We start from the raw sequence: 25,848 nt of genomic DNA on the forward strand, positions 1-25,848 counted from the left end.
TATATATATCAATATTTAAATTTATACAGGGAAGTAATTAAGCCTTTTCTTCCTGTATAAAGAGCTCAAGTATATGAAAAATGCAAAATACTCCAAAAGATTGAATTTTTCATAAACCTAGTTTTCATAGTTACAGCCTTGTTATCTCAAAAAATAAATATACAGAGCAATTTCTAATAATTCTGTGAGGAGCAACACATGCTGACCCTTTGGGAGTTAAAAAATAATGTTTTGAAGTTCATTTGAAGCATATTTGGTTCGTTTTGAAGTCCTGGTTTTATGCATTTGACAGGAAACTCAAGCAGAAAGAAAACATACATTTCTTATAGTTTCATCTTTCAGCTTTGCTCCCCTGCTGTGCTGTGCCAGAGAGTGCGTGGTGAGAAATGAGTCTTGGTTTCTAAATGATGCAGCAAAGCGGCAGACCGTTGAGTGTTTGTAAGTGTTTTGTTACTTTCTACACTTGAAATAGAGCAGAGCACCAAAGACGGAAGCCCTACAGTGGCACTGAAATGCCAGAGTGAGTCTTGGTACCCTGAAACAACGGTAAAGGAAGTTGCCTCCTTGCTTCACTGAATATTTCATGCCCCAAATAGGTAACTTTTTGGAACATTTACCTTTCATTACTAATCCAAAAGGGGAATAACACACCAGAAAGGTATTATATTGGCAGAAATATTAAGTAAGAAATAAACATTAGCTCCATATTTATAAATATTTAGAGGAAGAGGAAAGAAGAGAGAGAGAGAGAGATCAATCAGCTGCCTCCTGCCTGCCCCCTACCTGAGCATGTGTCATGTGTCCTGACCAGGAATCGAACCGGCAACTGAACCACACCAGTCAGGGCCATTAGCTCCATCTTAATATTCGTGACCAGGAATCAAACTATGACCTCTTGGTTCGATGTTCAACCACTCAACCACGCCAGCTGGGCAATTGCAGTATTTTTATAGTGGGGAAAAAAAGGAAATAACCCAATTGTATATCTGTTAATTAATTAATTAATTTGTCGCATTTATACCGTGCAATACCACGTGGCTATTAGAAATAATGCTGATGTGGCAAATTTCTAAAAATTATTAAGGGAAAAAAGCAAAGTGGAACACCACCCAGATGAGTGGTATGAATTACCGTATTTTTCGGACCATAAGACGCACTTTTTTTCCCCCAGAAGTGGGGGGAAAAAGTCCCTACGTCTTATGGTCCAAATATAGCCTACACATATACTGTAAAAAAAGTTTTTTTACTTGCCCGGCTCTGTGTGGTCTCTGTGTGCTTGCCCGGCTCTAAAATGGTTCTAAATGCTGCTGTTTACTTTACAGGGTTGATTACATGTGTTTATGACTGTGATGTTGGGTTTTAATGCACATAAAATATTTTAGGACACTATTTGTTTCAGAATCTTTTTTTCTTCATTTCCCTTCTCTAAAAACTGGTGCGTCTTATGGTCCGGTGCGTCTTATGGTCCGAAAAATATGGTAATTTGTTTAAGAAAGTGGAGTGGTGACAAGGCCGGTTTGGCTCAATGGATAGAGCGTCGGCTTGGGGACTGAGGGGTCCCAGGTTCGATTCCGGTCAAGGGCATGTACCTTGGTTGCGGGCATATCCCCAGTTGGGGGTATGCAAGAGGCAGCTGATCGATGACTCTCTCTTATCGATGTTTCTAACTCTCTCTCTCCCTTCCTCTCTGTACAAAATCAATAAAAATGTATTAAAAAAAGAAAAAAAGAAAGTGGAGTGGTGACTTACAGATGCCTATATATACATAAGAAAAATTTCTTAAGAATAAACTGTTACTGAGTCTAGTGAGAGGTGGGACTAGAGGTTAGGAATGGAGGATTTTTATTTTTTATTTCATATCTTTCCTTACTTCTTGAAAAATTTCCCAAACATGAATTATATTTATAATTTAAAAATTAATGATACCCATTAACAATGACAGGAACTGTTGGAATCATGGAATTCACAAATCGAATTTTAAGTGAAGTGTTTCTTTCTGCTCCACTTACCCTTATGCATATAAAAATGCATTTTAATAAGGCAGACAAATGCAGGAAAGGCTTTGAAGTATCTCCCACTTATTCCTACGCTCACTTCCTGATAGAGCTATTAAGAAGTAATCAAGTTCTGCTTAAAAGGAGCATCACTAGAGAAGGCATGAATAAGGAGTTGAAAATGCACATCTACTGAGAAGTCACCTACTATGTGCCAAACATTAAACTAGGGGTTTCAGATCCAAATGATTCACAAAACAAAAGCTTTGTGTAATTAAGGTGATTCAAACAAATTATGAAGAGCTGGCTATAACTTTTTTTAAAAATATATTTTATTGATTTTTCCACAGAGAGGAAGGGAGAAGGATAAAGAGCTAGAAACATCCATGAGAGAGAAACATCCACCAGCTGCCTCCTGCACACCCCCTACCAGGGATGTGCCCACAACCCACGTACATGCCCTTGACCGGAATCGAACCTGGTACCTTTCAGTCCGCAGACCGACGCTCTATCCACTGAGCCAAACTGGTTTTGGCGGCTATCACTTTTTTAAGAAGGAGGGAGTTCAGGAATTTGTTACAAAAATGGTGCCAGGGCCTGGGTTGAAGGAAGGGGAGGGAAGGCAGAATTAGACAACTACAGGTTCAGAGCAATGTGACCTGAAGCACCCTGAAGGGATGGTTAGAAATGCAGATTTCTGGGACCCAGTCTACTGAGTCAGACTTTCTAGAAGTGTGGTCTGAGATTATGCTTCTGAGTCAGATCGTCTAAGTGAGCTAAGGTTTCAGAGGTTCTTCTCTAAGATAACTCAGATCCTGAAGAATAAGTCCTACCTGGAGTCAGAGATAATCATATATTTATTTTCTCCTTAGACTTCTAGGAAGGTAGTAGGACCCACATGAAGCAGTGCACTAAATGTTAGTGGTAAACTCATGGTGAAAAAATTGAGAAATGATTCAGTCATGTTAAGAAAACAATTGGCTTGGAGATTTAGAATCTCTTAAGAAGGTGATGTTAAAAATCAATATTGTGCCGAAACTGGTTTGGTTCAGTGGATAGAGCGTGCGGACTGAAAGGTCCCAGGTTCGATTCCAGTCGAGGGCATGTACCTTGGTTGCGGGCGCATCCCCAGTAGGGGGTGTGCAAGAGGCAGCTGATAGATGATTCTCTCTCATCGGTGTTTCTAACTCTCTATCCCGCTCCTTTCCTCTCTGTACAAAATCAATAAAATATATATATATATTTTAAAAATCAATATTGTCACACACATAAGAGCAAAGACAAAGTTAAATTAGGCCTAAAGCACAGGTTAAGTTTGTGAAAAAGAAAGCTAGAGTCCACATTTTTGCAGTTCATCTGTTACAGTGAAACAACTGAGCATATCTCTTGTCTCCTTTTGATTATCTATATATATAAAAGAATGACTTAACTACTGGTCACTATAATGCACACTGACCACCTGGGGGGAGACGCTCAACGTAGGAGCTGTCCCCTGGTGGTCAGTGTGCTATCACAGCCAACCTCCTGGGGCCTGCCAACCTCCTTCCGTCCTTGTCCCTGGCTGACGGGCCCCGATTGGGTGAGATGGCCCTGATCACCCCCCCCCGCCCCAATCACCAGCCAGGCTGAGAGACCACACCCATGCACAAATTCGTGCACTGGGCCTCTAATTTCTTATGATAGAAAATTGTATTAATAAAACATAGATCCTTGAAATATTTAAAAGATAGTTATAAATAAGCTCCTACAGTTTGGAGAACATCTGATCTCCCTGGGTAAGTCTGGGATATTTTAGATGATGAGGATAAGTATAAATACATATCTATGATTGCCAAAGATAAATGAAATTGAATTTCGTTCAACGGGCATTTACTGACTACTTATTACCTCGCAGTGTGCCAAAGGGTATTAGAAAAGGGGGGCTAGATATGACACAGTCTCTGCCTTCAAAGAGTTTACAGGTTTGTGAGGGAGGCTATAGACTATGATAAAAGGCATGAGGACAGATTCCAAATCAAAATACAGTAAGCAGTAAATCAAACATACCAGAGTTTTAAAGAGAGGTTATTTCTGTACGGGGAGGGTTACTAAGGGAAAGCAAAACAAGTCAGTCAAATTTACTCCGCTGACAGATGTTGTATCCTGATTTCACTGCACACAAGCAAAGGAAGTCTTCACAGAGGAGCTCTGGGTAGAGAGGAATTTGAGAGGACGAGGCTGTGGGGAGAGGAATAGTGAGTAAGAACATTTTTTAAAAAAAATTCTTTATCGTTTAAAGTATTGCATAAGTCTCCTTTTCCCCCCATTGACCTCTCCCCGGCCGCCCCCACCCCCTAGCACATGCTCTCACTCCCCTACTGTCTGTGTCCATTGGTTATGCTCATATGCATGCATACAAGTCTTTTGGTTGATCTCTTACCTCCTCACCCCTTCTCCCCGCCTTCCCTCATAGGTTGGACAGTCTGTTAGTAAGAACATTTTTGTAAAGGTATGATAGAGAGTAAGTCCTTGGTGGGACTGATCCTGTTCCAGTATATGAATATCATACTAAATACTCAAAATGATATTATTAAGTTGTTATCATTATTATCGCTATATGTCTGTAGGAATCACTGAAATCAGCAAAACTCCTAAGAAGTTGATGTCTTAAAGTGTGAAGAAGATAAACAGCAGATCAAGGGCGTAGCACACTCTCCACCACAAAAGTGCTATTTTCTGATGGATTTCCAATGAGATGGAGTGATTAAAACTTAGAAACAGAAAGAAAGGCACTTTTTATATTTCTTTCTTTGCTTCTTTGGAGAGATGCTGTGAACCAACTCAAATATTTTGTTACAAGGTTTTATTTTGCTTCATTTCTCAAATACTTTCACCTTGGTTAATTTAAACGTTTGAGTGACTGGGGCTCTATTAAAAGCATTTTTAAAATGTTATTATTCTTGCCCTGGCCAGGTGGCTCCGTTGCTTGGATCCCTGGCCTGGTACACCAAACGGCTGGGGATTCTATTCTGGTCAGAGCACATACTTAGGCTGCAGGTTTGATGCCCAATTGGGGTGAGGTCAAGAGGCAAGACTCTCTCTCTCAGAACATATCCTCTCATGTGGATTAAAAATGATAATGAAAGGTTATTACTTTCTCATTCGCACTGGCTTTTCCTCCGATGGTAAGAAACAGGGATATCCAAATAGGCAAAACAAATATCCCTCCTCGTTTAATTATCTATTCACCTAACTGTACGTGCTAGCATCTTTCTGGGAAGAACTTGAGGACTGAAATTAATCCTCTTAAATGTGGCTCCAGTGTTCCCGGTGCCTTTGGAATAATTTCCATTCTGTGGTATAGCACCTGTCTCATGTTTTCAACATTGTTTCCACTTCGCTGTTCCCCTCAAAGAAAGGGTGTTCCTTGGATATGTGTGGCATTTTGAACTAGATCTTTAACCCACGTTCCCTATTCTGTCAGTGAGCACAGCCCTGCTTTCCAGACTCCGAGGAGGACTTTCTACTGGACCAAGCCCCATACTCCAGCTACAGACTCTACAGACTCCAGCCCTCGCTTCTGGGATGGAGGAGGCGGCCAGTATGGGGCTGGTCGCCGGGCCCTTTGGAAGTGAGCAGATTGAGTCTGCGTGCTCCGCAACAGTGCCCGCGCCCAGACCTCCTGGGGACAGAGTCCGGCATGCCCGCGGGCTTGGTGTCGGAGGCCCCGCGCCCCACCGCAACCTGGAGAGGTTTCAGCATCTTTCGGCTTGGAGGCCCCGGGCAACCGCTGCCCCGGGGCCTGGAATCACAGCAGTTCTGCGGGCTGGACGTGCAGCTCTGGGTGGAAGAGCCGCAGCTACAAATGCTAGAGGTTGAGGCTGCAGAGCACTGGACCAAGCCCCATACTCCAGCTACAGAGGACCAAGGACTCTGAGCACCCGCGCGGCTGCTGGGCGAGCGCGCCGCACCGCGGCCCGGGGAGCCCAGTCCGGCCTGGAGCAAGCGGGGATCCGCAGACAGGGTCGGCGGAGCAGAACGGAGCCAGCTTTTAGCCTGGTCCCAGTCCTGTGGACCTTCTCGGTCCGGGAGAGAGCAGGGGGAAGATAAACAGCAGATCGAGGGCGCGGCGCCCTCTCCGCCACCTCCTGGCCTGGCGCTGCCTCCCCGCGCGCAGGGCCCGGGCCGGGCTGCAGGGGTTTCTCTGGACCGGGGCTCGGAAGGACCTGCTGGGCCTTAGTCCTGAGCGATCCGTCATCTGCAAACGCAGCTCGCATTCCAGGCTCTGTTAGCAGGCACAAATCAGCTACATTCCTGCCCCTAGGCCCTGCTATTTCAAGAATTCAAGGGAAAGAATGTGCAACGGTGCAGCGCAGGGAACTGGTGAAGCAAGGAGGCGCGCTTGGCCTGCATGCAGACACATTTGTCCCCGCTGGGTCTTCCCAGCTTTACTGATCGCGGGGGATGGGGTAAAGGTTTGTTTCTCTCTCCCAGAGTTACTCTGAAATCAACTCTCTTTAGAGCGAAGGTCCATATGGTTACATCGCGCTTGTAGCAATCGCAATGTGTCCGAAATGGGCACCAGCACTAGCCACACAGAGTTTCTTCGGGACGCAGAGTCTCTTCTTGGCTCTGGAGTTTATTCTTGTTTCCTCGATGGAATGGGCCTTCGAAATCCCCCAGGAACGTCTCAGTAAGTACATATATAATGATCCCCCTTAAGTGACAGCTTGGGACTTAGGTACAATAAGTCACGTGTACTTGTTGACACATCTTTTCTATGAATAAGAATGATATTTTTGAGATCTCCGAGGCAAAGTTGATCTGACAAGGGATAGTATATCCAATCCTTATCATGTAACTAAAAGTCTGCACTTCTATAGAGATTTGATGGACGTTCTAGTTAGCACCTTAGACTATTTTGATGTTCTGCATTGAATCTACAAGCATTTTCATAACACAACACTTCTATTGTATATATTACCATTGCAGGTCACTCTTCCACAAAACTGTGCGTTTCCTTAAGGAAGGGATAGTTTTTCCTCACCTTTGATTTTCCCATCAAGTAATGCCTACACGTAAGTACTCAATAAATAATTATTAATTACACAACTCACTCTTAGTTATTAAATTTCTACGCTCTGAAACAGAGGAATGAAGGAATGGGAAGATAGGCCTTAAAGATACCAAGTACAAATGAAGATCTTGGTAATCCATGCTGAGTGGCATTTGTAAGACAGTAATGGTGCTCAGAAACAATTTGCTAATCAAACCTTCTTAGTTTTAGGACTATCATGAGCAGGAGGTAGGAGCAACTTACATTCTTAGGCAATTTTTTTAAAATTAATATTTGGATATATTTTCCTTTCTTTTCTCTCTTTCTTTCTATAAACTAGGTATTTAAGCCATGATGATTGAAGTGAAAATGTACTTTGTCTGTCTTTGATATATGTCCTCGGATTTACTGGTGCATTTGGCTAACCCCATATTCTCACTTTTTATATTTTCAATGGCATCATAACACAAATTGGAGGATCTTGATTTGGATATTTAAAATACTTACCTTGGGAGAGTGAGCTGCAAATATTAAAATCCATTAGCTACCTTAATTGTTGCCTTTTCAGTTCTCAGCGATACTTTATATCCTTGTGCCCTTAGTCTTTGAATGTACTCCCCAGCTTCTTCCCCGAGTAAACATGTGAAGAACCTGTCTTTGCTAATATGTATCAGCACACATGCTATACTAATATTTTAGCTGATACTGTCTTTCAAAAGGGTTCAGCTGTGCCCACTCATCTTACATAAAGGCACTTCAAAAACATCACCATCACTGATGCATTACAAAACATTCATTCTGGACAACATACCATTAGAACACTTTCTCATAACGATAGAAATCTTTTGGAGGAGGACGCTGCACACAATAGGAATTCTTTTTATTTTAAATGCGTGTACTAGGAATATATTCTTCCCTTGGAGTATGATAGTGAAAATACTGGTTGCCTCATCAATACCATTGTTTCTGATTTTCTGTAGGCCCGTTATAAGAAAGATAAGCCTCTTAGTTTCTGCCAACAAAATATTTGTTTTATGCTGAACTTTAGGGTTAACCACTTGAATTTTTGTAGTACATCTTCTACTGTTTGTTCAAGTGCCAAGTACTCATTCTTTCCAGATGGTAAGTAAAATATGATTCCGAGTGCTATCTCTATTTGCAGCACCAGAAAAAAAAAAAAAAATGCTGTTGAATTTATAATTCAAGATAACCACGTTCTTTTATTTTAGCATCAATTTATCCTCCTTGTTGCGATTTTTTAATGGAGTCCTTATTGCTTCCCCCCACTCCCTTGACCTACTTTGTTTTTAGGTACTTGCATATATAGCGTGTTTTCAGGGATGATGATTTCTGTAGTGTGTAGGAGAAAGAATCTTAAATCACAGTGTAACACATCAGTTAGCTACCGCTTATTCTAGAAATACTTCGGTGTTTTTAAAAATCATCTTGTTACAGTGCCCCCACTTTCATCGTCCGAAATCTTTCAAGAAGCTATGCTTTTCATGAATTTGCCCCGTTCTCCCGGTGAGGATTTGAACTTCATTCAGTTCTGGTCCCGTTGTGTTATTTCTCTCTGTTGCCTCGGCCTCCCAGAGATTGTTTTTCCTGGGGAGAGGCGTTCCAGGGGCTGGAGAGGGGAGAGGAGAGAGCGAGCAGGTGCCTCGGGCACTGGATCCCTCCTCCCGAACCTGGCGGAGTCAGTTTTGACAGTTCCCAGTCTCGCTTTGGCTCCCACGCTTTTGTGGTCCATGGGTAGCTTTCACCTTCTCTCTCCTTCCTGCCTGTGGCCGGCCTGCAGGCCACCCGCAAACCCTGCCCTTGCCCCAGCCCGCTCAGAGCTCTCCCACACCCGTCGTCCTCGTGGGGGCACCGGGGCACACGACCATAGAGGACTCGGGGACTGGGAGAGCCGAGCCGGGACCCGGACGCCCCGGGGCAGCCCCTCCCCAGGGTTTTCCCCGGGTCCAGGCGCCCACGTGACCGAGAAAGCGCCTGCCCCGGCCCGCCCCTTTCGGCCGCCGCTGCCCACTTCCCGCCTGGGGTGGGGGGGGGGGGGAAGAGGACGCAGTCCGCGGTTTTTCCGCACCGCCCCCACCTCGCCCTCCTCCTCCTCTCCCCTTCCCTGCACCTCCTCTCCCCCCTCAACGCCCTCGCACCCTTCCCTCCGCCCCGCCATCCTCCCCGCCGGGCCCTTTGTACGTGCTCGGCGGCGTGCGAGCGAGCGCGCCCGGCACGTGACCCCTCCGAACGTGGCATTGTGTCATCACGTGACCCAGGTGCGTACGCGACGGAGCGGGGTGTGAAGATGGCGGACGAGGAGGCCGAGCAGGAGAGGCTGAGCCGCGGCGGCGGCGGCTGCGTCGCGGAGCTGCAGCGCCTGGGCGAGCGGCTCCAGGAGCTGGAGCGGGAGCTGCGGGAGAGCCGGGCGCCGGCCGTGGAGGCGGCCACGGAGTACTGCCAGCAGCTGTGCCAGGTGAGAGCGCCGCGGCCCCCTCCCCCTTTCCCTGGCTGGAAGGGGAAGAGGGCGGGCGGGCGGGCGCCTAGCGGGCGGGCGCCTAGCGGGCCGAGCGGTGGTCGCCCCTGCCTGCCCTGGCGTCGCCGGAGCCGCCGCCCGGCGGGAGCGGGGAGGACGGGGAAGGAGCCTTTGTGTGGCTGCCGTTGTGGCGGCTGCTGTCGGCAGCTCCGGGCTGGCGGCAGGGGGGAAGGGAGTTGTGGTCTTGGCGGAAAATCCCCCCTCCCCTCCCCTCCCCTCCCCTTTGCCGAACTCGGGCCGCGGAGATGTGGACGGCGAGAAAGGGAGCCCTCTCCGCCGCAGGGAGACGGGAAGGGGCGATCGGAGGCCCGGTCCCCTGCCCGCACCCCCTCTTATTGTGCGCCGGGATTACCGCGCCCCCCGCCGCCGCGCGCCTCCGTTCCACCCCCACGGGCCTCCGCCCCCTCCGGCTGATTCCTCTGCTCCCCTGCTTCCCCCCCGGCCCGCCCCCGGCCCCGGCCCCGCCGGCTGCGGGCCTTTGTTGTTCGAGTTTCGCCTCGGGACTGAAGGGGGCCTTTGTTGATGGTCTGAGAAGCGGTCCCTGCCGACCCCTCTTGGCTGGGCCGGAGGTTGGGGTGGGGGGCGCGCAGCTTGTCCCTTTTCTGCCTTTTCTTGCTCGGTGCACCGCTTCCATAGTGAAGGTTGCTTTTTGTCGGTCCAGAGGAGCTGACTCTCTGTGTATCCCCGTGGGGCCGCTTTTCTAGAGTCGCTTCTCTTTTGCTTTCACCCTTCTAGGAGTCCAGTTGCCTCTATATGCCCCCCTCCCCACACACACACATCCCCACACCCCATTATTTGGAGCCTTCGCTCTTGGGCCTCCTGGTGACACCGAGAGGATTGAGGTTCTGCGGACCTGTGCTCTTGTCAGTTCCAGACCTTCCCTCCTCTTGCATAAGGACACTGCTTTCCAGTAATTGCGTTCTAGACAGGGTTTAGAATGTTAATAACACTCTGAGAGAGATCGGAGGTGTGGGGGGCCTCCATTTGGACTTGATTACAAAACCTCCAGTTGTGCCTGACATTTCAAGGAGCTACAGCTGGCTGTGGTGAGGATTTTCGTTCGATTGTCTTCTTGAGGAGGAAAAAGACGATTTGTTACAGGTCACATGCAGAGTTGGTTTGTGAATGGATCATGGAGAAGTTGTTTTGGAACGATACTGAATTCAATGTGGAACAATGACCCTTTTTCCATTTCAGAATAGATTGCATTTTCACTCAATCCCTAGCCTCTAAGTTCTGAAATCTTTTTTTCTTTATCATTTATATGATCAGGGACACTTGATACCATACAAAAAAATTCTCCATTGCTGTATGTACATTATTGTCACTAATTATTTGGTGGTTGTTAATTATCTTAAAATTTGTGAGATCAGCCCTAGCGGGTTTGGCTCAGTGGCTAGAGCATCGACATGCGGACTAAAGGGTCCCAGGTTCGATTCCGGTCAAGGGCACATGTCCAAGTTGCAGGCTTGAGCCCCAGTGAGAAGTGTGCAAGAGGCAGCCAATCAATGATCCTCATCCTCTCCCTCTCCCTCTCCCTATCCTCCTTCCTCTCTGAAATTAATAAAAATATTTTTTAAAAAATTTGTGAGATCAAGTGGTGATTTTCTAAGAAGATGTATAGGCCATGTGAAAGCTCCCTAAGGTAACATAGGTCTGGTGAATATCTATGGCAAAATTAGAGATTCTGTCATTCTTTTGATTTCTAGTTTGAAAGTACTGTTGGAATTTGCTAATTTCACTAACCTGGCAGTACCCACTCATTTTTTTTTTTTTTTTTTACACAGAGAGGAAGAGAGAGGGATAGAGAGTTAGAAACATCAATGAGAGAGAAGCATCGATTAGCTGCCTCTTGCATATCCCCTACCTCAACCAAGGTACATGCCCTTGACTGGAATCGAACCCGGGACCTTTCAGTCCGCAGGCCGATTGAACCAAATCGGTTTCGGCAACCCACTCGTTCTTAATTGGTCCTTCAGATATAAAGACTTACTTTAGATATAAAAATGTACTTCAGTAAGATGCCCAAAAAAGGAAGTCTTTCATTTATAAGTTAGGTCAGCTTTTTTAATCAGTGAGAAGTATTCAAGTCTCACTTTCCTGAAACATTTTTTTTCAGGTAACAGTGCCCCGAAGGGTTTAAGGCTAATTGTAAATACTTTAAATTTTCTTTTTCTTTTTTCTTTTTTTTGTTGATCTGAGAGAGGAAGGGGAAGAGAGAGACACACAAACATCTAGGATAAGAGAGAGCCATTGATCGGCTGCCTCCTAGGGATCACACCTGCCGCCCAGGCGTGTGCCCCAGCTGGGAATCCAACTGTGACTTCCACCACTGAATCGCTCTGGCTGGGCATCATTATTGTAAATGCTCTTGGCCGGCAATATTTATAAGGAGGGCTGATAATTTTGGGAAAATGGAATTTCATGCAAGTTGGACTTTTTTGAGGGTGTTATCACATCCAAAACATTTTAAATGGATAAAACATTTTTTATCAGTAAGAAAGTAATTTCCTGTATTAGTTTTAAGTTATTAGTCTTATAACGCATAAATTGTTTTTATTGACCAGTGCTATATGAAATAGTAATAAAACAAATGCTGTGTTTGTAGATTTCAAAAAATAATGTGACTTCATGCAACATTAATTTAATAAATCCAACAATAATTTAAATGTATTTGAAAGTGATCTCCATTATTTGAGTAGGTTCAGAGTGTATCAGATGTTTGTTCCCCTTTAGAACATTTTCTGTAATTTTTTTTATTTTATTGATTTTTGACAGAGAGGAAGGGAGAGGGATAGAGAGCCAGAAACATCGATGATAGAGAAACATCAACCAGCTGCCTCCTGCACACCCCACACTGGGGATGTGCCCACAACCAATGTACATGCCCCTGACCGGAATCGAACCTGGGACCCTCCACAACCAATGTACATGCCCCTGACCGGAATCGAACCTGGGACCCTCCAGTCCGCAGTCCGACGCTCTATCCACTGAGCCAAACCGGTTGCGGCTGTAATTTTTTTTAAGTAACCTATTTGTTAGTGATCTTGTCAAGTAGAAGTAACTTGAAGTTTCTCTTCTTTAAAATTGGATCCTGGCTATTATTATTTAAATATATTTTTATTGATTTCAGAGAAGAAAGGAGAGGCAAAGAGAGGTAGAAGCATCAATGATGAGAGTGAATCATTGATCAGTTGCCTCCTGTACATCCCTTACTGGGGACTGAGCCTGAAACCCAGGCATGTGCCCTTGACCAGAATTGAACCTGGACTCTTCAGTTCACTGAGCCAAATGGGCTAGGGTTAACCTTTTGATATGAATTGAGCAAAGCAGTGGTTAACAATTATAGAATTTATTGAAGCAATCTAAAAGCAGTGCTAGAAATACTAGGAACTAGAAATTGTCTTTGTTCCTAACCTTAAGATTATCATTTAATGTTTTTCTATCTAATATTTTCCTGTAAAACTGAGATAGTCACAGTACTTCAAGAAGGCAAAGATGAGCTGAAACCAGTTTGGCTCAGTGGATAGAGCATCAGCCTGCGGACTGAAAAGTCCTAGGTTCGATTCCAGTCAAGGGCATGTACCTTGGTTGCGGGCACATTCCCAGTAAGGTGTGCAGGAGGCAGCTGATTGATGTTTCTAACTTTCTATCCCGCTCCCTTCCTTTCTGTAAAAAATCAATAAATTTTTTTTTTTTTTTTTTTTTTAAAGAAGGCAAAGATGAATGAATCAGAATTAGTGGGCTTTAAAGTTAATATACTGTAAGTGTTGATGCTTAGTGTTTGTGTAATCTTCATTTGTTGCATTTATTTGGAAATGAATTAGTTTGCATTCTGAATTTTTACCTCAGCAAAAGGTGAATTTCTGGCAAATATAGTGAAACCTACAAAAATAGAAGTTTCTTACACTTTCTAATTTATTGAGTTTTCTTTTCTTTTTTGGTATATCCTCATCTGAGGATATTTTTCTATTTTAGAGAGAGTGGAAGGGAGTGGGAGACAATTGAGCCTGTACCCAAGGTATGTGAGCTTGATCAGAATCAAATCCATGACCCTTCAGTCCGAGGATTCGTGCTCTATCCAGTGAGCTGCACCAGCTGGGGCAATTTTCTTTCTTTTTGAATGAGGCAGGATAACATTTCTTGAATTAAAAAAAATAAAACAATGCAATACATTAAATTTTTCTTACTGTTATTATTGTTTTGATCTTTATATTGGGTTGCTTCCTGAAAGCATGTCCCACTTATTTGTATCAACACTAGAGGCCCAAGGCACAAAATTTGTGCAAGGGGCTTAGCCTTTGCAGCTGCAGCAAGCCAGCTTGCCTTGGCTTCACCTGGAAGGTCCTTTGGCTGCCCAGTCTAATTAGCATATTACGCTTCTATTATTATAGATTTGCTTAAAGCTTAATTGGGAGGAGGGAAAGGTAGTAGAGGATGGGCAAGTTTGAAGTAGCAATCAAAAAACCTTAAATTCTTTATATTTTTACAAGCTAGCTTTAATCTGGATAATGTAATTGACTTATTAGTTTTCTTAAAATAATTTCTTAACTTGTTTCAAGATCATTACTATATTTAAAAATGGACTGTAGTTGAAACTTATTGGATTACTTATTGTATTGGACTAGGCCAGTTTTCACTCACTCACTCACTCACTCACTCACTCACTCAGTATTGTTATTGAATACCTACACCACATGTGTCAAACACAAGGCCCGCGGGCCAAATCCAGCCCGCCAGGCCTTGCAATGTGGCCCGCACCGCGCTGTCATCACTGCACTCCGCTGTCAGTTTATGACATTGTCAGTAAACCATTCAGCCCGCGATTTAGGCTGGATTTTAGATTTTGGCCCCTTCTCTGATTGAGTTCGACACCCCTAACCTACACTATGGCCCAGGCAAGCACGTTCATGATATCCCTGGCTTCAAGTAGCCTATACTCTCTGGAGGAAGGTAGGCAAATGATAGTGAACTGTGATTTATGTCTTTTATTTCTTTTTTTTTTTTTAGTACTTTTTTTTTTTTATTGATTTCAGAGAGGAAGGGAGATAGAAACATCAATGATGAGAGAGAATCATTGATTGGTTTCCTCCTGCACGCTCCCTATTGGGGGGATCAAGCCCACAATCGGCATGTGCCCTTGGCCAGAATCGAACCAGGGATCCTTTAGTCTGAAGGCGGATGCTCTATCCAGTGAGCCAAACCGGCTAGGGCAGTGGTTGGCAAACTTATTAGTCAACAGAGCCAAATATCAACAGTACAACAATTGAAATTTCTTTTGAGAGCCAAATTTTTAAAACTTCTTCTCTACTTCTTCAAAATAGACTCGCCAAGGCCATGGTATTTTGTGGAAGAACCACACTCAAGGGGCCAAAGAGCCACATGTGGCTTGTGAGCCTCAGTTTGCCGACCACGGGGTTAGGGCAATGTCTTCTATTTCTGAAATGAGTGCAGTACAGTGGATGGAAGGCTATTTTGAGGGGGAATTTAAACAGTATTCCAACAGAAGAATTATTTTAAAACTAGAGCCCTGGTGCATGAAATTCATGCATGGCTGAGGTCCGTAGGCCTGGCCAGCGATCAGGGCCAATCGGGGCCTTCTGGCTGCCGGCCAGGGCCTTTCTCCTGGCTGGTAGCTGCCAGCCAGGGCCTTCCAGCAGCTGCTGGATGTTGGCTAGGGCCTGCTGGATGGGTGGAGGGACCACGGGAGGTTAGCCAGCCATGGAGAGGGACTGGGGGAGATGGCTGGCCGTGGATGTTGGCTATGGGAGAGTGCACTGACCACCAGGGGGCAGCTCCTGTGTGTTGAGCATCTGCCCCTGGTAATCAGTGCATGTCATAGCAACTGGTCATTTCAGTCACTCTGGCATTCCAATTGCTTAGGCTTTTATATAGATAGGTAGATGATTTTAAAATAAATAATCATTTAAAAAGTTCAGCCATTGTATTAGTTGAAGAAGGATGTTTTGGAGAAGTATGATTGTTGATATTATATACTGGGCTTGGTGACTGGTTGATTAATACATGAGTTACAACTTTTACTGTTCATTTATCTTCTGGTGGCTGATCATTGTTTTAAAAGGTTGAATTGCAGTTGTGGAAGAGTGTGTGTGTGTGTGTGTGTGTGTGTGTGTGTGTGTGTATGTGTCCCTAAACTTTTTATAGTTTAGTTTGTATTAGCAGTGCTTCACAACTGCGCATAGTACTTTTTCCCTTGTATTTCTTTCTTTGAGGGCATTTGCAAATATGCGAGGTCAGTTGTTTGGCCATTGCAATGACTGGGAGGTCATGGATGCTAAATTTTCTGAAATGAACAGGACAGTTCCACTCCACTGAAATGTATCCCTCTCCCTAAATACCCACAGTGCCTTCTGAGAAACACTGAACAGATTGAAAAAAACATTAAGGTGTTTTGTGTTTTTTTTTTAAGTCACTACGTTCTTTTCATGTTAAGGTAACATAGTTATATATCTAGAACAGGTCCAGGTAAACGCTCTTCAACCATATTTAAATTCACACTGAGCTTGCAAGGTCAAGAAAATTTCTAGTTCCTTAGCAAAAATTACAAGCAATTACTAAAACATTTCACTTTTACTGGGTTAAAGAGGGTAACATATTATTGTCCTGATACAGAAATTTGACCTTTTGATATAATTTAATTCTGTACTTTTAAAAAGCATTTAATGCAAGAACTAGCTTTAGCTGTTAGGGAGTATAAGGTACAGGAGAAGCTAGTGGGATATAAAATAATGAGGAAAGATTTAAATATCACTTCAGGGTGATAGTTGAAGAGATGCCAAAAGGTTGTGTATCATTAATAAATTTGCTTTATTTTTCTTTTTCTATTTTTAAAATTTAAAATATACTAGTACATTGAAATGGCTTTTAAAAATTCAAGCATCAGCTGAAACCGTTTTTGGCTCAGTGGATAGAGCATTAGCCTGTGGACTAAAAGGTCCCAGGTTGGATTCCGGTCAAGGGCATGTACCTTGGTTGTGGACACATCCCCAGTAGAGGGTGTGCAAGAGGCAGCTGATCAATGTTTCTCTCTCATCAATGTTTCTAACTCTCTATCCCTCTCTCTTCCTGTCTGTAAAATATCAATATATATATTTTTTTTAATTCAAAAACATCAAGAAAGGATATACAAAAAAACTTCATCTCCTTCCCACACTAAACTTCCAGTCACCTTCCACAGAGATAATTACCTAATAATTTTGTATGCATATTTCCAGAATTAGTTTTTTTTTGTTTGTTTTTTGTTTTTCTAATTTAAAACCCAGCTGTGGTAGCTCAATGGTTGACCGTCGACCAGGAAATCACAGTTTGATTCTTGGTCAGGGCATATGCCCAGGTTGCAGGCTCTATCCCTGATCGTGCAGGAGGCAGACGATCAATCATTCTCTCTCATCATTGATGTTTCTCTCTCTTTTTTTCTCTCTCTTTCACTTACTCCCTTCTTCTCAAGTCAATAAAAATACATCTTGAAAGTTAAAGATGAGGACGTACTATACATTGTATTTTGTTTTTCACCCCATAATAGTGTCTTTGAGGTCATTCCATAGCCACCCATGTAAAATCTATGGCTTTCTGTTTTACATTGTATAATTCCAGTCTATGCTTGTGTCTAATTAATTAGTTAATTATTGGTGAATATTTAATGCAGGGGTGGGGAAGTCTGGCCCTGTAAGGCACTTGAAATCATTTGGTCTGGCCCTGTCAAGGCATTAGGGGTGAGTTAATTAAATGTTTGACCAAATATAGCAGGCTAATTTTTAAGTTGATAATTTTGTCTGATCCATGAATGATATAAATATCCAAATGGCCCTTAGCAGAAAAAAGGTTCCCCACCCCTGATTTAGAGAAATAATTTATATATAGTAATTTCAATAAAGAGTCCAAGGTAGGTAGTAAGCACTTCGGGTTGGTAGTAAGCACTTCGGGTTGGAGTATCAGAACACTTTACTGAGGAAGTATGATTTTTGCTAGACCTTAGTTCCATTAACTATTCTTAGTGCCGTATTAGTATAAGAAACAAAAATCAAATTAAAACTATTAGGGAGCCACAAAGTATTTAAATTATGTAGTTAAAATATTTGAGTATTTCCTATTTCATCTATTTGATACATATTGATTCCTTTATTTGCATGTTTTGCTTAGCTTTACTTATAGTGGTAAGGATTTTGAAAATGCTTGAACATTTTCCCTAAAAAACTAGACATTTATCTTTTGCATATTGGAGGATATCTTAAGTTAATTTATAGGACACTTCAAATCTCAAGAAAAAGATGGCTTGCTTGTTAATTAGTGATAATTACTTTAGGTATTAAGGGAATAATAAGTCACTTAAATTTGAAAAGTTTAGGGTAATGCTCAGGGGAAATAATTTTCCAAGTGTTCATAATTAGTATGACTGCATGCTGGAGATAGTAAAATTCATGTTCTACCAATTTTAGCAAAGGAAATTTTTTTGCCAAATTTTGCTTGCCTCTCCTCCTTAACACTTTTTTGGGTCCAAATTAAAGTGGGGGAAGAGAAGATGTATTCTGCAATTTCTCTTCATAATATTTTATGTTATTGACCTGCAAAGCCATGGATTTTTTTTTTTTAATACATGTTATTAATACTATATGAAACTGCTGTTGTGCTGATTTTCTTTGAGATTCTGTCAAGGTTGAAAAATTAACCATAGTTTCTCCAATTCCCACAGGTCAATCTAGTTCTTAAAATTAACCGATCAGTATGTGAATAGCCCCAAAGTTTGTTTTTCATTAATGTTTGTCACACACCCCATTTAGCTTTTAACTATGTATTGTTTTCCAAGAGCCACTTGATTTATTGTTTCTCTTTTGGGTTTGAAAGTTGCAAAGTACATTTCAGTGTGTGTGTGTGGGGGGAGTTATCTTCACCCTTAACTTCACATGACAAAATTTAATGGTCCTTACGTACACACACTGTTTGGCCAAGAAGATTTGTTAAAATTCAATCAATTACATTTATTTATTTGTTTATTTGATTACTTTAACCAGAGCTGCCCCCTAGTGGTGCTCTCCCACAGATGGTCGAAGCTGGGCTCATGGCTGGTGATCACAGCTGCCATGAGAGAGCCTTTTCTGATTCCGCGTCAGCGGGCTGGGATGAGCGTGAGTGTCTAGGTGCCTGGCCCTAATTCGGGCTCTTCCCTGGCCACCTGCTGCTTCGTGCACAGCTACATCCCCCAAATGGTTCCGGACAGTGAGAGGGCACAGGCTGCGCTGAGGGACACACAAACCCCTCCCTCCAGTGCATGAATTTTGTGCACGCTCTTCCCTGGCCACCTGCTGCTTCGTGCACAGCTACATCCCCCAAATGGTTCCGGACAGTGAGAGGGCACAGGCTGCGCTGAGGGACACACAAACCCCTCCCTCCAGTGCATGAATTTTGTGCACCGGTCCTCTAGTTTATATATATATAAAAGCTTAAGCGGCCATTCAAACATTTGACCAGTCACTATGATGCACACTGACCAACAAGGCCAGACATTCAGTGCAGGAGCTGCCCCCCTGGAGGTCAGTGTACTCCCACAGTGGGAGCACCGCTCAACTGACCGATGTGCACTAGATGCCAGGCTCACAGCTTGTGAACGCAGCTGTAGGGGCATGAGCCTCTCTCACAGACACTGCCCTGCACGCTCCTCCCCCATCCATACTGGGATCGGGACTGACTGGGCGTGAGCCCACAGTTGCTTCTTGGACATGGGTACGCTGGTATCACCCTATGACGGACACACAGAGACCACAGTGGAGCCTACTGAGCGGCGGTGTCATGGTTCCCGGCCCCGGCCACCTGCCCCTTCACGCACTACCGTGTTTCCCCGAAAATAAGACAACCTCCGAAAATAAGACCTACTTACAGGTTTTCTTCTGAGTGAAATATAAGGCATCCCCCCAAAATAAGGCCCCCCTAGGCTAAACATGAGAGATTTGGTCCACCGATTCTGAAAGAAATGGAGTCACAAGAAATTCACCAGGAAATTCAGGAATTGGATTGTTATGATGATGTTCCAGAAGATGACGACATGATTGTCATTGAATAAATGGGTAAATTCTTGATACTGTAGGATTCACAGTTTGTCTGGTTTGTGTTGACAACTACCGTACTACCGAACCGTATACAGGTACTAAATTTCCTTTATTTTCACTTAACAATAAATGGGTACCGTTTTCTTCTTCATGGAAAAATAAGACATCCCCTGAAAATAAGACCTAGCGCATCTTTGGGAGCAAAAATTAATATAAGACACTGTCTTATTTTCGGGAAAACAGGGTACAATACATCCCTTGGGGAATGTTGAACTGCTGGTTTTGGCCTGATCCCCGCAGACCACACTGAGGGACCCCAGATTTATGTCCCAGGCGTCTAGTATTGATATAAAATTAAGTTCAGAATGTTAGAAGCTTTGCTTTGTTTTGAAGTAGCTTGTATCCATTATTGCCATGTAACACACTATCCCAAAACTTATGGCTTTAAAAGAATGAATGTTTTTATTACTATTCTCAAGTCTTTGGCTCTATTAGGTGATTCTGCAGTTAGCTGGTAGGTTTTTGGATGGGGCTCAGTGGTCCCAGATGGTCCAGTCCTGCAGTCACCAACCTTTCGGACCTTACGAACCACTAGTGTTCCTCGGACCACCAGTGGGTGACTGCTGGTCTAGCTCATATGTTTATGGTTGTCCAGTGGGTTGGTAGAGGGGCCTCAGGTTGGCTCATCTCTGCTCCACTCTTATCCTCTAGTAAGGTAGCCTGGATTTCTTTCCATACAGCAAGAAAGCAAGTTTTAGGGCACAGCTGCTTTTCCAGCTCTGCTTGTGTCCTCTTTGCCATTGTCCCATTGGCTACATCTGTGGTCGGCAAACTGCGGTTCTTTGTCCCCTTGAGTGTGACTGTTCCATAAAATACCACGGCTTGGGCGAATGTATTTTGAACAAGTTTAGAAGAAGTATAAGTTTAAAAAATCTGGCTCTCAAAAGAAATTTCAGTCATTGTACTGTTGATGTTGGGCTCTGTTGACTAATGAGTTTGCCGACCACTGAGCTCCATCAAGTAGTCAAACCAAGCCAAGCCTCTTTGTGGGTACAGGGAGATATGATTCTTTAGGGAACATTGATTTTTATTTTATTTATTTATTTATTTATTTATTTATTTATTTATTTATTTATTTTTAAGAGAGTGGAAGGGAGAGGGAGAGATGCATTAATGTGAGAGAGACACATTGATTGGTTGCCACCTGCATGTGCCCTGACTGGGCCGGGATTGAGCCAGCAACTGAGGTACAGGGTGACGCTCTAACCACTGGGAAAACCGGCTATGGTGGTGTTATTTTCAAAGTAATGACAATAGATGACTTGAAAATTACAGGATTATTAATGCTTTAAAATTACTCTAGGGTATTATCAAATGTGTTTCTAAAGTAGTCTCGTAAGTGTAAATGAAAATGTCACTTTATACTACAACAATCATTTTAAATAACTATGTCTTTGATCAGTTCTTATAACAACAGCAAAGGTGTATATTGTCTCCATTTCAAGGATAAAGCAACAAAGAAAAGTTATAAGAAGCATGCCGTGGGTTGCAGTAGACAATTTTGTTAAAATTAAAACCAGCGTCAGGATCCCAGGCCTTTAATTCACAGTATCTAATGGGCTGTCAAGCAAAGTATATATGAAAGAATCTAGGGAGTAGGTTTTTCCATCAAGTAAAAAGAGATCTATAAAAGATTTTGGCGGTACAGGGAGTCAAACACAAACAGCGCAAAGTGCTGAGCTATTAATGCATTTAAGAGGGCTAGGTCTGTAATTTTCCCTCATAAAAGAATATTAATCTTAGTGTTAGTAAAATACTCTTTAGTTTCTTATCGTCTAGCTAGGTAGTAGTTTTCAACCTTAAATAAAATTATGGGGACTCCCTTCCCCCCAAAATCTTACCTGGTAGTTTAATGTATACAGCAGAAAAATTACCTCGGCAGAACAGTTTGACAAGTCCTAATCTAGAATATAACAGCATCACTGCTAGAGGATGTAAGGGAGTTCAAGCATGCTTCTGACATTTTCTTCTTAAACTGGGGTTTTTCTTATTTTTCCTCATTCTACTGTTTCCTTCTGTGTACTTTCCCAAAGATAACGAATGCTTTTGTTATAGAGATGTAATAAAGCCATTACTGAAGACTTTCATATATTTTATTTTATTTTGTAAAACTTTTAATTTAGTAATTTTGCTACTGCTAATGAATCATAATGTAAATATATCTGTGTTTTTTGATGGTCTTAACACAGGTTGAGAAACACTAGCAGGGTCGCCTAAGACCACCAGAAAACACAGATATTTACATTACAATTCATTAACAGTAGCAAAATTACAGTTATGAAGTAGCAACGAAAATAATTTTATGGTTGGGGGTCACCACAACATGAGGAACTGTATTAAAGGGTCGCAGCATTAGAAAGGTTGAGAACCACTGCTCCAAATCATCTTCATCTTATATTTTCTCTGATCTTTCATTTTCTTCCTTGGGTTTCCAAAGAAATGGCGATTCTCTGGAAAGTAAATCTTTTTCTCTGTGCACTTGATCCTCCCTCAGAGAATCTTTCCACTTGTCTTCATCAGTTTTCTTTCCATTATTCCTGTCCTTTAATCTATAAATATGCACGCACACCTCCTTCTCCCCCCCCCCCCCTTTCTATTCTATTGATAATCTATGTTCAGATTTCTCCCTTTTCTCTAACCCCTTCTCTCTACATATGGGACTTATCCTAAAAGATACTTTCTTTAACTCTTGTTCCTTAATCTTTATTGCCATACTTTTTAGAAAGGTATATTAATTGCCTTCATTTCTTACCTTCCATTGCAGTTTGGACTGTATCTCTCACAACACTTAAAATGTTCTTTTAAAGGTCCTTTGCTTGGCATATCTGTAATAAGTACTTCTTTAATTGTAGGCCTGAGTAGCAGTCCAACAGCTCTGACTACTCCATGTGCCTATATAATGTGTTGAAGAAAATTCAATTGTCAGCATTTAAAAAGTCATGTTTTTATGTTGAAATGAGGATGTTTGGCCTCTTTTGGAAAATCAGAAGATAATGGTAATATTAGACTCATGGTTACAGGTGGAAATTTCTGCCAGCTTAAACCCTCCCTGTTGGCATTTTAAAATGTTTGTGACCTTGCCCTAGCTAGTTTGACTCAGTGGTAGAGCATTGGCCCTAGGATGAAGGGTCCTGGGTTTGAGTCTGGTCAAGGGCTTGTACCTTGGTTGCAGGCTCCATCCCTGGTCCTGGTCTGGGCATATGTGGAGGCAACCAATCAATGTGTCTCTCTCACATCGATGTCTTTCTCCCTCCCTTCCACTGTCTCTAAAAATCAGTGAAAAAATATTTTTAGGTGAAGATTAAGTTTATCTCCCTTCAATTTATTTACTCTGCTCTCCTGATTCTCTTACCTGTGTGACTGTTCCATAGTTGTCATCGGAATGGAAAAACTTTTTTCTATGCAGGGAAAACCCCAGTTCTTTCCTCCTGTGTATTTCTGTGAGTCTCCTTTACTACTCTCAAAACACTTCTGGTCACCAGATATATGAGGATTTTTTCCTGTAGCAACAAGAAGCCTCTGACACCAGCTGGTGCTCTACAGTTTAATTCAATTCTCATACTGTCACCTTACGTGTCAGACAGATTTCACAGGTTGAACTCAGTCCCATATGATTGCCCCACCACAACCCCACTTCAGAGGGCAGTCACCAGCCCAAATTATCAACAGTGCTTCTGACTAGATTAGCTATAAATCTGAGGTTCCCACAACCTCCTCCTCAGTTTGATTAATTTGTTAAAGTGGCTCACAGAACTTGGGGAAAGATTTACTGTGCTTATGTTTATTACTTTATTAAAGGACGCATTAAAGAGCCTTGGCCAGTGTGACTCGATTGGAGCATTGTCCCATACACCAAAAAGTTGTGGGTTTGCTTCCCAGTCAGGGCATATACCTAGGTTGCAAGTTTGATTCCTAGTAGGGGGCATGCAGGAGGCAGCCAATTGATACTGCACTCATATCGATGTTTCTCTCTCTCACTTTCTCTCCCTCTCCCTCCCTCCCTCTCTAAAATTAATAAAAACATCCTCAGGTGAGTAATTAAGAATGATGCTGGCCAGTGTGCAGTTGATTGGGTATCGTCCAGTGCATCAGAAGGTTAAAGGTTCGATTCCCGGCCATGGGTCAAGGGTGCCTGTCTGGGATGCGTAATTGCTCCCCCCCTCCCCCAACCCCCCAGTAGGGGCGTGCAGGATACAGCCGCTTGGTGTTGCACTCTCACATTAATGTTTCTCTCTCTTATCCTCCCTCTGTCTCTCAATATCAATAAATTAAAAAGAATACAAGTGAACAACTACCGTGTTTCCCCGAAAATAAGACATCCTCCGAAAATAAGACCTAGTGCATGGAAAGATAAGACATCCCCTGAAAATAAGACCTAGCGCAACTTTGGGAGAAAAAATTAATATGAGACACTGTCTTATTTTCGGGGAAACAGGGTAGATAAAGAGATATATAGGGCAAGGTGAGGTTTGGGAGAGTCCCAAGGACAGTAGCTTCTCTGTCCCTGTAAAGTTGAGGTGCATCACCCTCTCCCTGTGAATGTATTCACCCACCTGGAAGCTCTGTGAACCCTACACTATTGGCTTCCTCATATAGGCACAATTAATTATTAACTCCATTTCTAGCCCTTCTCTCTCTAGAGTAGATGTGTCGAACTCAATCAGAGAAGGGGCCAAAATCTAAAATCCAGCCTAAATCGCGGGCCGAATGGTTTACTGAACAGTCATAAACTGACAATGTCATAAACTGACAGCGGAGTGCAGTGATGACAGCGTGGTGCGGGCCACATTGCAAGGCCTGGCGGGCTGGATTTGGCCCGCGGGCCTTGTGTTTGACACATGTGCTCTAGAGGATTGGGAATGGGACTGAAACTTCTAAGCTTTTAATAATGACTTGGATATCTGGTGACTAATACTCCCTCTCCAGAATGCTGGCCCACAACAAACAAAAATGCTTTATTTCTTATCACTTAGGAATTTACAGGATTTTAGGAGTCCTATGTTAGGAATGGAGTTAAAGACAAACATTAGAACGAGATGCTGCTTGTGTTATCACTTAGGAACTTACAGAGGTGTTAGGAGCTCTCTGCCAGGAACCAGGGGCAGAGACCTATATATATTTCCTATTGTCTCAGTCTTCTCTAACTCTTCCTTTCACCTGCTGGCAGCACACAGTAATTATTAGTTAGTCTATCTACAGTAATAAAAGAGAAATATGTAAATTTACCGTACCTCCACAATGCCCACCAGCCAACCAGGAGGGAATATGCAAATTAGGACAAAATGATAGCGACCAGGTGGGGCAGAGGGAGCTGATTATGGAAATTTGTTTTAAAGTGTATTTACAATATTAATCACTTAAAACTAAACTTCAGAAAGAACAACAATGATAGCCTTATTTAAAAAATGTCTTAGTGTTCTTTGTTTAGCAGTAGTGGGGATTAGTTTGAGGTTTTTTGGGTAATATGTGGGTCTTTTAAAGGTAATCAATACATATTTTATGAACTACAATGAGAGCAATATGAAGAAATCTGTTTCTAATCTCCAAGTATAATTTTTTATTTTATTGCACTAATTTTTAAAAATCTGCATTTCTTAAGTATTTGGCCTCTTTGTTTGGTGCAAAGATGTACTTAAAATCCATGGGGAAAGGTAGGGTTATTGTCTACATCAGTAGTCTTTAAACTGCTTTTAATTGAGTATTATACTAGTAAACAGCCTGTTTAATAATCCTATACAATAGAGGGCTAATATGCAAATAGACCGACCGGTGGAACAACCGAACAACCGGTTGCTATGCTGTACACTGACCACCAGGGGCTTGTGCAGACATGGTGGTCGTTGGCCACAGCAGGATGGTGAAGCAGGTGAGCGTGGGCATCAGACCAAGGTGGGGCACCAGTTGCTGTCATCAGGGTGAGCCTCTGGTGGTTACTGAAAGTTCTTTGCTCCTGCACGCCGAGATCCTGCTTGGCACTCACACCTGCTGCCAGTGTCTGGTGCCAGTCCCCATCACTCAGTGCCATAAGTGGGTGTGAATGGAGGCTGCCAGCCTTGGTCATCCCTGAGGCCTTCTCCACCTCCTCCTGCTCCTGAGGGGCGATCAGGGCAGCAGTTGCCACTCACACCCACTGATGGTGCCAGCCCCGCTTGCACCCGCTGCTGG

At 43.1% G+C, this 25,848-nt stretch overlaps 1 protein-coding gene across 2 annotated transcripts in view; it reads left to right on the forward strand.

Moving 5' to 3' along the window:
• Positions 1-5,657: 5,657 nt before the first annotated feature.
• Positions 5,658-25,848, forward strand: part of ZNF292 (zinc finger protein 292) — a 75,682-nt gene continuing 55,491 nt past the window's right edge. Inside the window, exons 1-3 of one of the 2 annotated variants that reach the window (XM_084889260.1) lie at positions 5,658-6,666; positions 6,966-7,051; positions 9,306-9,502. In XM_084889260.1, coding sequence (XP_084745386.1) covers positions 7,042-7,051; positions 9,306-9,502 — 207 coding nt within the window. In that variant the 5' untranslated portion in view covers positions 5,658-6,666; positions 6,966-7,041. Of the gene's footprint in view, positions 6,671-6,965; positions 7,052-9,305; positions 9,503-25,848 lie in introns of both variants that reach the window. The other variant, XM_084889259.1, reaches the window with a different exon arrangement.

The sequence above is a fragment of the Pipistrellus hanaki genome (genome assembly GCF_964339955.1).
Source record: "Pipistrellus hanaki genome assembly, chromosome: 7".
NCBI classification, from domain to species: domain Eukaryota; kingdom Metazoa; phylum Chordata; class Mammalia; order Chiroptera; family Vespertilionidae; genus Pipistrellus; species Pipistrellus hanaki.